Genomic DNA, 13,308 nt, shown 5'->3' with positions numbered 1-13,308 from the left:
GAGTTTTTTAATGATTGTATGATGAACATATATGACTTTATTTATTTACAATTTTACAGTGTTAAATATTTACAGTACAATCATTTGCTATATTATATGCAAAAAAAACAAACAATAATATAATATTGCCATAATATTCAGATGAAAAGTTCATTTAATGGAAAGATAACTTGCCTAGTCAAAAATCATATCAAGGTTTATGACGAAACAAGATATCATGAAAGTCATACAGTTGTTTTTTAAAGATAAAGAATTGTTATCCGTAGTAATATCCATTTAATTGGTTATACTAGCTATATACAGAGTTAGAGTATCTACCTTCTATGTTTATGACTGCTTGTTTAAAACTAGAAAGTCTTTTTATCAAGGAATGTGACTTTTTCAGATATTTTCCATAATCTCTCCGCGGCTTCGTCGTCCAGTGCCTTTTTGGCGGGAGTTGTTTCAGTACAGTTATCAAAATACTTTCCAGTTACTTCCTGTAACTCTTTTGCTACTGATAAGTAAATCGTGGTCTGAGCTCCTTCAGTTGGCGTCCAAAACAGTAGTCTCAATAGAAATTTGATGATTTTCGGTTGATTTCTGAAGATATCGGTGCTGACTGCGCCTGGATGAAGGCAATTTACAGTAACGCCAGTGCCTTTTAAGAGCTCACTCAGTTTTCGAGTAAAGAGAATGTTTGCTAATTTTGTATTCGAATATACTCTCCGACGATCAAGAAACCTCGCGCCCTGCTTCTCCAAATTCTTCACATTGCCTAGGTTGTGCATTAGGGACGAAACGTTAACAATTCTGCTGGGAGCTGAAGATTTTATCAAAGGCAGCAATAACATTGTGAGCAGGAATGGACCGAAGTGATTGACTTGTGCTTCGACGGGCAGATTGTCTTCAGTCAAAGAATTGTCGAGTATACCCGTGCCAGCATTGTTTATTAAAACATCTATTCTAGATTCAGTTTTCAAAATATCAGTAGAGAATGCTCGTACTGACTTCAAAGATGCCAGGTCTAAGGGTTTGAAAATTAGATTTGCATCCTTTGTTGTCTGTTTTATTGTATTTATAGCTTGTTTTGTCTTCTCTTCGTTCCTGCAGGCGAGGATAACTTTAGCGCCTCTGCCTGCGAGGTCCGCGGCGGTGGCTAGCCCGATACCGGTATTAGAACCGGTTACGATAACCACTTTATCTTTCATTGTATCATTTCCGGTATAGGACTTATGTGACATTTTTTGATACAACTTAAATGCTATTGCTAGCACCATCAAAAATAATATTATACCTATCATGGTGAACAAATAAATAAAATATTGATTTGTACTTCGAGGTTATATCACCAAATTCCGTTCCTTTAATTACGTACATCCGAATGATTTAGACTTTTTATTCTTCGTAAAACCGCGCTTTTCTAACACTTCAACGTCTCAACACACGCACAAACTTACAAAACTCGTAACGGATTCAATGTCAAATGTACAAAACTTTAATAATAAACCTGTCACACAAAAAGTCAACTCACAACTGATAAGATAGCATGAATGTCAAACGACAGATTAAAAATATCCTACAAACAAAACATTTTTATCCTTACGCTTAAACATTAAACGATTTTAATTTAATTAAAAACAAGCTGCAGTTATATTAATTAATAGTATGTAAAGTGCAATGAAATAAAGATCCTCTTTGTCTATGATTATAACGACGCGTTTTGGACGCGTTGCTTTCGGCCATAGATTGCTTGACCTTGCTTTGAGTACTGGGCCACGATTATGCTATTTTACAATGCCGGATGAATGAATGGCAATTGGATTATATTTGAAATTATTCCTATTCTCTTAATCATTTTGCCAATACAATTATTTCAAGTTAATTGTATTGACCTTGAGTATACTATACGTACGTATATATTGTGTAGAAAAATGCTTTAGAAAATACGAAAATTTTCATTTTTAGCCGAATTTCATTCATTCATCGGTCGTTGTAAATAGCAGAATTGAGGCCCTTTTGTTGGTAAACCTGTTTTCCATACAAATTTTGCAAAGGTAGCAGTTTAAAATATGTACAACTTTTTTACTTGAATTGTTTTTTTTTAATGTCCGTCTTTTAGTCTAAATTATTATTTCTTTTGACTCGCAATAACAAATAAATGGATCAAATTACAGTTAAATTACAGTAAATGCACTTATGCGAGATGTTACGTCTTTCCCTTTTTAAAGTAGATCATTTTTTGAAAACTTTTATCGTTCATTAAATATTTTTTAATTGAATTTTACTTTCATTTGCACTGATCATCTCTATCAAAATGTCTAACACTTATTATCTCCGTGTATTCAGTTCCATGTTATTCAACTTTAGATTGCTCCATTGTATTAAATAACGTAAAACATTTGTATTCGGACAAAGGGTTAGGTACTGATCCAAATTAAGCACTTTTTTCTTGATTTATGGCCAGTACAAATTTTCATCTGTATGTGAAATAAAATATTTTAAAAAGGTCAATTCCTAATTTGTAAGTGAATTGTTCCAATGTATGAATAGGGGATTGGTATAATGAAATTGTTAGCTCTGTACCTCAATTGTCCAACTATAAAATGGTAAGCTTAACTATCAATTTGTTTGCTTTTTCACTGGAGTAAGCATTACCTACCTGGCTACCCTGAGCAGATACGTTGATACGATCTCATGCAGTGTGCAGTCTTAAAGGCCAAACATTAGGCTCTTGCAGTAATTTAATGTTGGTTTGTAAAATATAACATAGTGAAGCACAAGGTATTGAGCAAAAGACTGTAAAATTGTTATGTCAAAAAATTCAGCTCACAAAGGGTTGACGGTCACATGACATGTAAACGTAAGATTATGTCAATCAAATAAAACGAGTAAACACTTTCGTAATTCTTTTTATATAGAACAAGTTATTAAATGGACATTACAAATTATTAAATATCTAAACATATAAACTATCAATGTTTCATAATAGAACTTTGTCGTTTTAATTAAAAAATGACAAAATTATTATTTTACTCAAATAAAATGGAACAGCCAGTTGCAATTAGAATTCGATATTTTATAAGAACAAGCCAAGTTTATGTCAACTCAAGTGTTTAGTAGCAAAAGGCTGTAACATCTGTTTTTGGCGTTTATAGCACTGAAGAGTTCTAGCAAATATGTAAATTGTATATATTTAAAATATATATTCAGGTTCAGTCTCCAGAAAAACATTGTATCAGTCATTCAGTTGCCCAAACATGATCGGGCAAGAAGACTATAGACAGATAGGACGACACGACGTAATTAAACCTATTAACCTCTAATGATTAGAAAAACATTATTATTACAAGTTAACTTAGTTATATGAGACGTTTCCATAAATCAAATACACTTCAATGCATGAAATACATATAGGTATTAAATAGTAAGGATTTGTTTGCATTTTTCTTTTATTAGAGTCCATGGCTTTACCGAAATACCGTGGGAAAGTACTGAAGCATATATTACCATGGATAATTTAGTGTGACATGTTTAGAAAACAACATAACCTCAATGTTTTGTTAGAAAATAATACATGATCAAGTTAACTTTCCCACGAAAGTTCCGGTTTGACAAATGCATGCATTTAAAACAAATAATTTGTGGAAATATGTGGAAATTCAATAAAATTGAATAACTGCTAATTGAAATATTGAGAAATGTTTAATTGTAATGATTGGCAACAAGTGAATATTATGAATTGAAAACCACTTGTCAAACGAACATTTTATATGACTTTGGACTGCTAAGTATAGAACACATTTTAAAGAAAAGTTTTAAAAAACTTCAAACATTTGTTGTTAAATTTACGAATTATAAATTTGCAATTCCTAAGTGCTCTTAGTATTTATTTAACTCACGGTACAATCGACATACTCTACTTTTGTGTAAATACGCATCTTCACAACATTTATACTAATTTAAGGGTGTACACACATTCAACATTATCTACTACAACGACATTTTGACATATCTATAACAAAGGTAGAATCAATGGTTTATTTGGTTCTCAATGAAAGGTGCCGATATTTCCATGTTTTTTTTTTACATGCGAATAACGTTTTGTTAATGTTATGGCAAATTAGCTTTAAAAAAATACGCTGCACAATAAAAACGTATCTTATACAAAGCTTCGTGGTTTATAATTTTTGGAATTCTTTTTGACATCGGCTTACGTATTTAAATATGTCGGAAGAGTAATATTATAATCTGTGGTTATAGGTCCTTAAACATTGGTTTGGAAGTCTAATCTATCTATAGTGGGTTGGGAATATATTATTTAACAATTGCTTTTGTATTTCATAAGCAATTATATGGAAAATATAATAGGGGTAAGCCAATAAATAGCGCATATGTAGATTGGCTTGTCAACAAGGATAAATAATACATATACCTAATAGTGACGTTGACCACGTCTAAATATAAAATTACAAATATTATTTTACACTAAAGCTTAGACAATACAATTCAGAAACAACTGATTTAATTCACATTTATTACCTGGTTTCCTTATATTTTGTAATTGACTATAAGTAAGCACATATTCAGGTAAATATATTTTTATAAGTCACAAACACAAGACACTTTATTACTTAAGTACTAGTACAGTAGGTAAATAGAATATCTATAGTCAGAAATAGGTATATTAAGTTTAATAATTGATTTAGGTAGCGTATTAACTAGAGACTGATTGAAAGATTTCTCTTTGACAAAATATCGTCAGTTTTAAGTTATATACAACCTTCGTCATTAATAGTTTTGACGGATTAGGTTCTTAAGAATAAAAGGAGAAAGGAACAATAGTTTCGTAGACATAATTTCACAAAGACGAGCAATTAATAAAACTAACACAAATAAATTTTGGGTAACTCGCACAATTTCTGAATTCGGTTCTGTATCTTATTTACACAACATAATCTTATTATTTTAGCACTTAAATTAATCTTTAATAAATAAAGTTTGTTTAGATCATGTTCACAAGAATTCGTTCACTCTGATTTATCACTAGCGTCCTTCGCGGCGTCCTGCGCGCGTCAATACACCTGGAACGAGAAAAAAAATACATTGATATAAATTATATTGAAGTGAGTAAGACTGATGTAGTTGTGGAAGCAAGACAACGCACTACGCGGCGTAGATTGGTGTCTCTTTTCCACACTGCGGTCTGTTAAGGCCGTTTTTGTTGATTACTTTTTTTTTGTAAAGACAGACACTGTTAGAGTAATTATTTTCTGAGTCAGGCAGTTGAGGCATTTCATAAGCGAATTTAAAGCGCGACTATCTGCCAGTTAGACTTTTGAAGGTGTTTAGTGTGAATATAAACTTCTACGAGCTATTGTTAAACCATGCGGCCATCATGAGGCGTTCGCAAACCCTTGTAAAATATCTAAAAACGTAAAACAGTTGCTAGACGAACAAACTATTTGAAATGAATTGAATGATTCATTGAAGCTCTTCGGCTGGATTTATTATCGATTCTATTTCCACTTAACGAGTCCGCCATATTGTTTGCTATTGTAAGCTCCGCTACAAAATTTGGCAAGTCCGTTAACCTCACCCGCGGATACGTTTATAAATATTTACATTTAGAACTCCTTTCTATTGCCATATAAATGAAAACCAGACTAGATTAGAAATCTTGACTTTTTCGATTGTACCATTTGGTTGAGATGTTTTTTTTTAATAGCCATGACATTAAAGATATTTCCTCATTCGTAAAATAATTAATCGTTTGAAAATGAATTTCATTCGTGAATTACATTTGGAAATCATTGTAATAATTAATACACTTAGCATGAAATCGATTTAAATGTTAATTTTAAACATTGTTAAGTATGTTCCGGAGATCCTTGCAATATACACATTTAAATTAACATTCGGTTCAACTTTGAAGACCCAAAATTTCTTCTGAGAGTCCCGCAAAAGATCGAATCTTAATAAAAGTGATTTAACTACAAGTACAGTTTAACAATAACATCACAACTATGATATTCACCTTAACACCATACGCCATCTCGTAGCCGCCCTTGCTCTGCATCTGGTTCTGCATGGAGTGCAGCAGTGATGATGGGATGTCTACGTCTGTCGACCCTGGAATAATTACACGAAACTTATAAGTTTTCAACTGTTTAAAAAAGTGTAGTGGAAGCGAAATTTTGCTCTACATGTCCTTTTCTTAAGCAGCAAGAAAAGGTCCTGCTATAGTTTCGAGATAAAAATACATTTTGAATTGATATTATAGAAAGAGTCTGCCTAGACATTTTTATATCTTGGTTTTTATGTCAAAATATCGTAAGAAAAATTCTAGTTAACCTAAGGCAATTTCCTTTCCTAAAACGAAAATTAAGAGTTCCTGGCTAAAATAGTTCAACGGCATAGAAAAAGGAAGATAAAGAGGGGAGTGAATCGTTCTTAACGATACGTCTAGAATACAATAAAAATTCTGGTACAATAACTGTCTGACACACCTTAATTATTAACGAGACAGAAATATATCTTATGACTAATGGCGGCTTACACGCAACGAAAGTTATGTCAGAGAAAAATGTAATTAGCACGAAGGTCTCTGACGTCACGGATTTATGATAATGATCTCATTATCGTTAGCAATAATGGTTCGCAAATGTTTCGATTTAGATTAGATACTGGAGCCTAATGTGGACGTGTTTGAATATTATTTGCTTTTAATTTGACGGCCATTTTAAAATAAACAGTATATCTCTCGAGATAATGGGTAAACAAGCAGGTACATAAAGTTTTAATGGATACCTAAAAAAACATCATCTTTTTATCGTAATGTAACAGAATTCTAGTCAATAAAAAATTCTGTTTTTTTGTGAATAGGTGATGTAGGACAGTTGAATAAAAAAATAATATCTAATACTTAATACACAGCAATAATGCTGTAAGTCATTTTTTTCCATATAGTTAGCAATTTTAATTCAAATATTTAGTATTTTAGCATAAAACAACATTGTAACTTTGACGACAACTTTTCGACCATTATACGAAAACCCTATATCTTTTGCTACCGTTGCGTGAGTGACCACTGTAGCTGTCAAACCACAGATAATCTAAACCGTGTTCGGTGAGTTATAGTGATGTCCTTGATAGTGAGGATAAGTGGCAGAATAACGTTGATTGATCGAGTTCTTGGAACGAAGCCCGCGGTCGAAGGCATTAGCTTGAGGTTGGGAAGTTTTGCGAGCTCTTTTGCTATTAGTATCGAGTGCCTTTTCATACATTTTTTGTAAATTCAACATTTCATTAAATACTTGATAGACAGTGTGAATGAAATGGGAAAAGAAAATACACATGGGTCTAAGTACATATTTGGATTCATCTAAGATTTACTTAAAATATACTTAGGTTAGTAAAAGATGCTAAGTAGACTTTTTAGGATATATTTTATTAGGCAATTAAAAGGTGTAATTAAGTAGGATAATATAAAATAATAAAAAAATGTTAGTAAATTGGAAAACTCTTTGTAGGTACACACTACACGCGAGAAATTCTTTACACTGTCCGAAAGCTATTAAATAACAAAAACAAATATTTAAATTAGCGTCAATAAGGATAAAAACAATAAATAAGCCGTAACAGGTGACAAGCAACACGTGGATTTTATCTAAGATTTTATCAAGATATTGACAGAGAAAAGACGCAATTTCATTATTGTCAGGTCAACACGCAAAGGCAACCTTCCATTCAGCCTTGATTGAAACTTCATGGTTGCTCAAATCACGTCCATTTTGAATAGGCAAGGAAAATTCAATGTGATTTTTAAGTATTCTCGCATGATCTTCGGTTGTTTATAAATGCTTTCGCGGTTCCCTTGTGAAGATGAGTCAAATGTTAAGGCCGCCGGATGGCCTCAGGTTTAACAACAATATAATGACTATAAGTGTACATAGCTGAACGTTTTACGATAAAGTAAACATTAACCTGTGGATGTTATTATGTTTTTCGTGTTTGGTTTCGAAGTCCTTCGCTTAGTCATTCTACGCGAATACGTTTTTTTGTGTTTTCAAGGTTGGTAATTTGAGAGAATTAAAAATAACACAATGTCAAGAGATTTAAAAACTAGCTTTTGTTGAACAGATTTTAGGTCTTGTTTGCCGTTCAAGCCAAAAGGCACTTCTTCCATATTTAACGTTAATAAATGTAGTCGTTTCTATAAATCCTCATATTTCTCTTTAAATGGTATGTGAAAGGAAAAATACTGGTCACAAGAAATGAGACATCGTAATAAGAATACAAAGAAGAATACTATCAGTGGGGTATCAACAAATAATCTAGACAGTGTTAATCTTCCTTGATAGTACAGACGTAAGAAATATGCATCGCTTGTTACATCAGTGTTTGTATCTACGATACGATACGACATATTCGTAAGCTGACATTGGAGATGTTATATGATTGCCTGTGTTTGTAAACTTGTGTTTGGTAACGGTTTTGTCCACGAAAACGAAAGTTGATAAGTTCCAATTAGCTTCCCACATAAGGTGCATACGGCGTCATTGGCGACAAGAATTTCCTATCTTAATTAAAAAAAAAATACAAATCCATAAATTTAAGCAAAGGATATATATGTTATACCCTCCTCCAACAGACAGGTAAACAATTAAATTTCCTGTAGTCAACCTTTTTGTAACATAATACCAGTTCACTTCTGTCAGCCAGATAGCAGCAACCGTCGAGTCATACGAGTAACTATTAAAATACAATATGACATCAAGACGCGGAAACTGCGTTCAGAAATAAATCGGTGTTCTTGAAACAAGGTTGTAGGATGTTCGTAAGTATGCACTAGCCTGCAAAACTGTTTTGCACGAAGTCGATTTTTTTTTAAAAGAGTTTTCTTTGTTTGAATTTTTCCGCTCTATGGTGAGTCACTGAGTTTTTATTGTTTTTCTTTTTTCGTTGTGTTCGTGAACATGAAACGAAAAACAGTAGTAGGGTTACATTCTTAATTGAGTGTGTGAATATGACTTTTTTGTGTATAATATAGTTGTTCGGTTGAAGGGCAGGAATGATTAGCCCTGCAATTTTTGCAACTTGAGTTACCAAACCATTCGTTAATAACAAAAAGTTTGCTCCAAACCAAATAAGTTTATTCACAGGAATAATTAACATACACCAGTTTATCTTTTAAACTAATGGCATCATAAGTGGTTATCTTATGGTGTAATTAACATTAAACTCATTCAACACATGTGTCCCACAATGCGGTTACGAAATGCCCGCCAAAGATATTAAAACAAAAAATCTTTTGACAAATGAGGTCACTCACATAAGTATTAATGCGAATAAAGCGTGTGTTACAGTTTATAATTCTTATTTTGTAATGGAATAGTCACAATCTGTACATGTAGGTTATGCTGTGACTAGTAAATTGTGAAAAACAAGTTGAGACAAACATTTCAAAGAAATTAATTAAAATGGTATTCTTATATAATTTTAAATGTACTATGGCAGTATCGTCATCCGGTGACATGTGCGACGATAGATGAATTAAACAGAAACGACATAGTTATTGTATTTTTTACTTTGAATATTTAAGATTCTCATCAACTGACGTGGATATTTTTTTTAGTGGAATTCTAAAAACATTTTTTCGCCACTACAATGTATATATTCAGGTAAAAGTCATTCATATGGTTTCAACTTTTCACGTTTGCTTGTACTTGTATACAGGAGATAGGGTGGTCACTTACCGCGACGGACTTAATCATAAAACAAGGATAGTTTTGTACTGCTAAAAGAATTATATTAGCTTGTATTGATGCACTTAGTAGTAGGTAAAAGGGATGATTAGTGCGTTGATACGTTATCGGTTACCTATTTCCTACTAGAAAAATCGTACATTGTACATTCTCGTAAGTACATTGTAAAAGTAAGGGAATATAAAGTTTTGGTTCTCATTCTGCCAACCGAAACGGAAAGGGGGCGAAATTACAGCTGTACAAAAATTAACACGCAACATGTAATATTTGAGGCATCTTGACCACACTCGGTCAAATAGTTAAAATTAAAACTAGTTAAACAAGTACAATTTTCTTTCTTGCGTGGTGCATACGACAGCTGATATAAAATATATGTTCTGATTTTTGAAAAGTTAAAGTTCGTGATGTGATGTATCAACGTTGCAACATAATGGCACAATCTATTATTTTGGATATTCTTTTCCCAAACGGAAGGCGTATTATTTCTTACTGTACAATAAACAGAAATGACCACCTAACGAAGTGGATATGACCCCCAGCTTTTGAGCTTGTATAAAATATCTCGCACTATCCTTTAACTCTATTGAAAATAAATGAGACAGAATAAATTGAACAAAGTAAAACAAATCTTGTCTATATCACTGACAGTCGCTGTCAGGTAACAGACCATAAACAAACGACATTATCCTGTTTGTATTGTCTCGTCAGTTCTGTTAACTGGCGCCTATTTAAATATAAGGATACAATACGTATTACTAAGGACTTTGAACTTAGATAAATAACATATTAATATGAAAAGACTTTGATTTGAAACAAGTAATGATTTGTTTAAAATTGGGTCTAGACGACTTACAAAAATAAATGTATACTTGATAAGATACTTAATATATTTAACGAATTCGTAAACTGAACATCGAGCGAGCAAACGATTTATATTCTAAAATATGTGTAATATCTTGACTTGAGACTTAGCGAGCGAAACTGGAATGAGTTATCTAAATAAATAATTACTCGGCGACCAGTTTTCTGTTAAACAAATTAAAGTGCACCGCAAAGTGTGTTCGGCAAGGGACAGTGATTTGCAGACTTCAATTATAATATTAAGCTTTAGAACTAAGGCTTTTAGCCTTTTTAGCCTCGTTATACGGATATGTTTATGTTTTAAATGATAGCCGAGAGTCTATGGAAGGAAAGTTCAAATTGTGCTACATTCTATGGTATTGGCGTTGGCTACATTTTAGTATGATCAAGAATGTATTATCGAACGTACATATTTACATTTTTCATCTATTTGTATTGCATTCTATTTCATTTCAGCTCTGCCGATTCGATCCTTTAGTGTAACTTCATTACAGATCGGCGAATTTCGAAATTTCGGTGGCTTTAAAACAGTTATTAAATAAGAATATCTGAATTTATAAATCCATACTTAGTGTAGTTGTAAATGTTTAATTAATAAGCAGTAAACTGTGGCTTCATTACTTAACTTAACAATCTGCCATTAAAAACTAAAACCTTTATTTTACCCGATAATTTATACTCCAGTCTTAACAATTATAATGAATGATTTCCATTCGGTTGATTCACTTGCCATATGGAGCGATAGTAAGCGACAATCGCAAGACGACCGCGACGCCGACGTTACTAGGGATGAGTCATACGTGCAGACCGACACGGCCGGCCGCCGAACTCCACTGTTTATTTTAAACTCGATTCCAGGGTTGCAAACACGCTTACTTAATTTGCCTTCTATAATAATGACTGTTGATCTTAATAGCAAGTTGTGAGTTGCCGAATTAATTGTATTTATGTTGTTTTCAAGTAAGTGTTGGAATACTGTAAATATTCATGCATTAATATTTATGAGGCTTAGTCATATCTACTTGTTTTTTTGGCATAGTATTCACACAAATTTTATCAGAATTAATATTTCCGTTAATCAAAATAATCGATAATATTTTACGAGTCATCGGAAGCCATTAATACAGATAGTCGATTATCACCTATCATTAAATTACTAACTAAATGTAATCTTTGACATCCTTAGCCGCCGGTTACGAATAAATAATATGCGTACAACAGTCTCGGATGTTCTAAATTTAAAATGCAACGACATTCCGCAGCGTTTCTGTTTGTATGACGCTTCAATGCTCGTAAAGCTAATTCTCTTTGTCTATGGTTAAAAAGTTAGTGTTTCTACGCAAAATTTAGACAATCTAGTAGGTTTTCTAAACATCTTGGGGTTAGTCTGTTAATTTTGCACGACAGTATTTTTAAATATTTTGCGATCAAGTCTACATAGCGAGATGTTGTAACGAGAATTTTACTACAATGATAACAATAGAGCACCAAGATCAATTAAAAACTTTAATACTGGAGTTATGACGAGTTAATTATGATTATATTAGCGTACAGTTATTGAAAGGTCACGGTATCATGCGCATATGAGTGTGAATGAAACGCTTTACTGCATGACAAATGAGTATATTAATGAATAAGTATAATATGTCATAATTATACGTTTTCTATCTGAGGTCAATAAAACTCTTTTATTATCTAAAATACTTAATTATAATTTAATATCTTAGTTGCTTAAAAGACTTCGTTAGATGGTCTAGACAGCAATCAGTTTTGCATTCGCTTGAAACTTAAATGCCAAATTGATAAATGTAGCAATTTTTTTACTATTTTCTGATGACATTTGACACCTAATATTTATGTATTTATCAGAACTGATTTTAAATCATTGTAGAAATAATTTTAATACTAAATTAATGGCTGAATGCTAAAATGTTTAATTAATTAATACTTTAATTATCGTATGTTTAATTAATTATTTCAGTGATGTGGTTGCAGATAGGTGTACTGACAAGTTTATACTCAGATATTTTAGAAATTTTCTATAAAAAATTAGACGCCTTTTTCCAAGGCGTAACAAACCGGAACTGTTTTAAATTCAATGATACAGATTTAGTCTACAAATAGAATGGTTTAATTGACGATTATGACCATTGAGTGCAAAAACTGGAGATTTCTATCCGAGCAGTGAAACTCCGCTAACGGATACATTTATAATGAACTTTCGATAGTTACGGCCTGTCTATTCTAGATATACCATAAACTAAATCTTAAGCTAATAAAATATGTCCGCTTATCTTGTGCTAGATTTCTAACACGCAACGAAAATTAATTTAATTAGAAACGTTCTTTTTTTTACTATACATATGTAGTGAGGCTGAGCGCAAGCTTCCACTGCAATTCCAGTCTCTAACATAGTAAACGCCATTAAAAAGTTATGTCAAGGCGGTTGTCCAGTCAATCTGGATCGATTTGTTTGAAACTGGCTGAAGAAACTCTCGTATTTACCCTGTACTAGTAAATTATATCTAATGGTTGTTTGGGAATGTCGCAGGCTGAGGTGCAGGTTGTGAGGTATGGCCAAAGGAAGCGACTTTAATTGCTGCAGCTACTACTTCTGGAATTGAGTTTTTCTTAGTCGAAGAATTTACAAGCTCCTTGTGAAGGTGTTTTTAGACTTTTCAGCTCTCTTTATGAGTGACAT

The 13,308-nt window shown here is 32.4% G+C and overlaps 2 protein-coding genes across 2 annotated transcripts in view; both read right to left on the bottom strand.

The window, feature by feature from the left end:
* Positions 1–347: 347 nt before the first annotated feature.
* On the bottom strand, positions 348–1,190 carry LOC113499556 (retinol dehydrogenase 14-like). Its single transcript, XM_026880071.1, has one exon. The coding sequence runs from the start codon at positions 1,188–1,190 to the stop codon at positions 348–350; it is 843 nt and encodes a 280-aa protein (XP_026735872.1).
* Positions 1,191–2,875: 1,685 nt separating this feature from the next.
* Positions 2,876–13,308, bottom strand: part of LOC113499202 (CDC42 small effector protein homolog) — a 35,462-nt gene continuing 25,029 nt past the window's right edge. The window contains exons 3-4 of the mRNA XM_026879579.1: positions 6,017–6,111; positions 2,876–5,063 (exon numbers count right to left, since the gene is read on the bottom strand). Coding sequence (XP_026735380.1) covers positions 5,055–5,063; positions 6,017–6,111 — 104 coding nt within the window. The 3' untranslated portion in view covers positions 2,876–5,054. The remainder of the gene's footprint in view (positions 5,064–6,016; positions 6,112–13,308) is intronic.

This window comes from Trichoplusia ni, chromosome 12, assembly GCF_003590095.1.
Source record: "Trichoplusia ni isolate ovarian cell line Hi5 chromosome 12, tn1, whole genome shotgun sequence".
Lineage (NCBI taxonomy): Eukaryota > Metazoa > Arthropoda > Insecta > Lepidoptera > Noctuidae > Trichoplusia > Trichoplusia ni.
Note: the sequence above shows the minus strand (reverse complement) of the source record. Positions and strands in the feature narration are given on the sequence as shown.

What these genes read in the sequence shown, in the direction of transcription:
- LOC113499556 (XM_026880071.1), bottom strand. Translation starts at nt 1,190, where the DNA reads ATGAAAGATAAAGTGGTTATCGTAACCGGTTCTAATACCGGTATCGGG.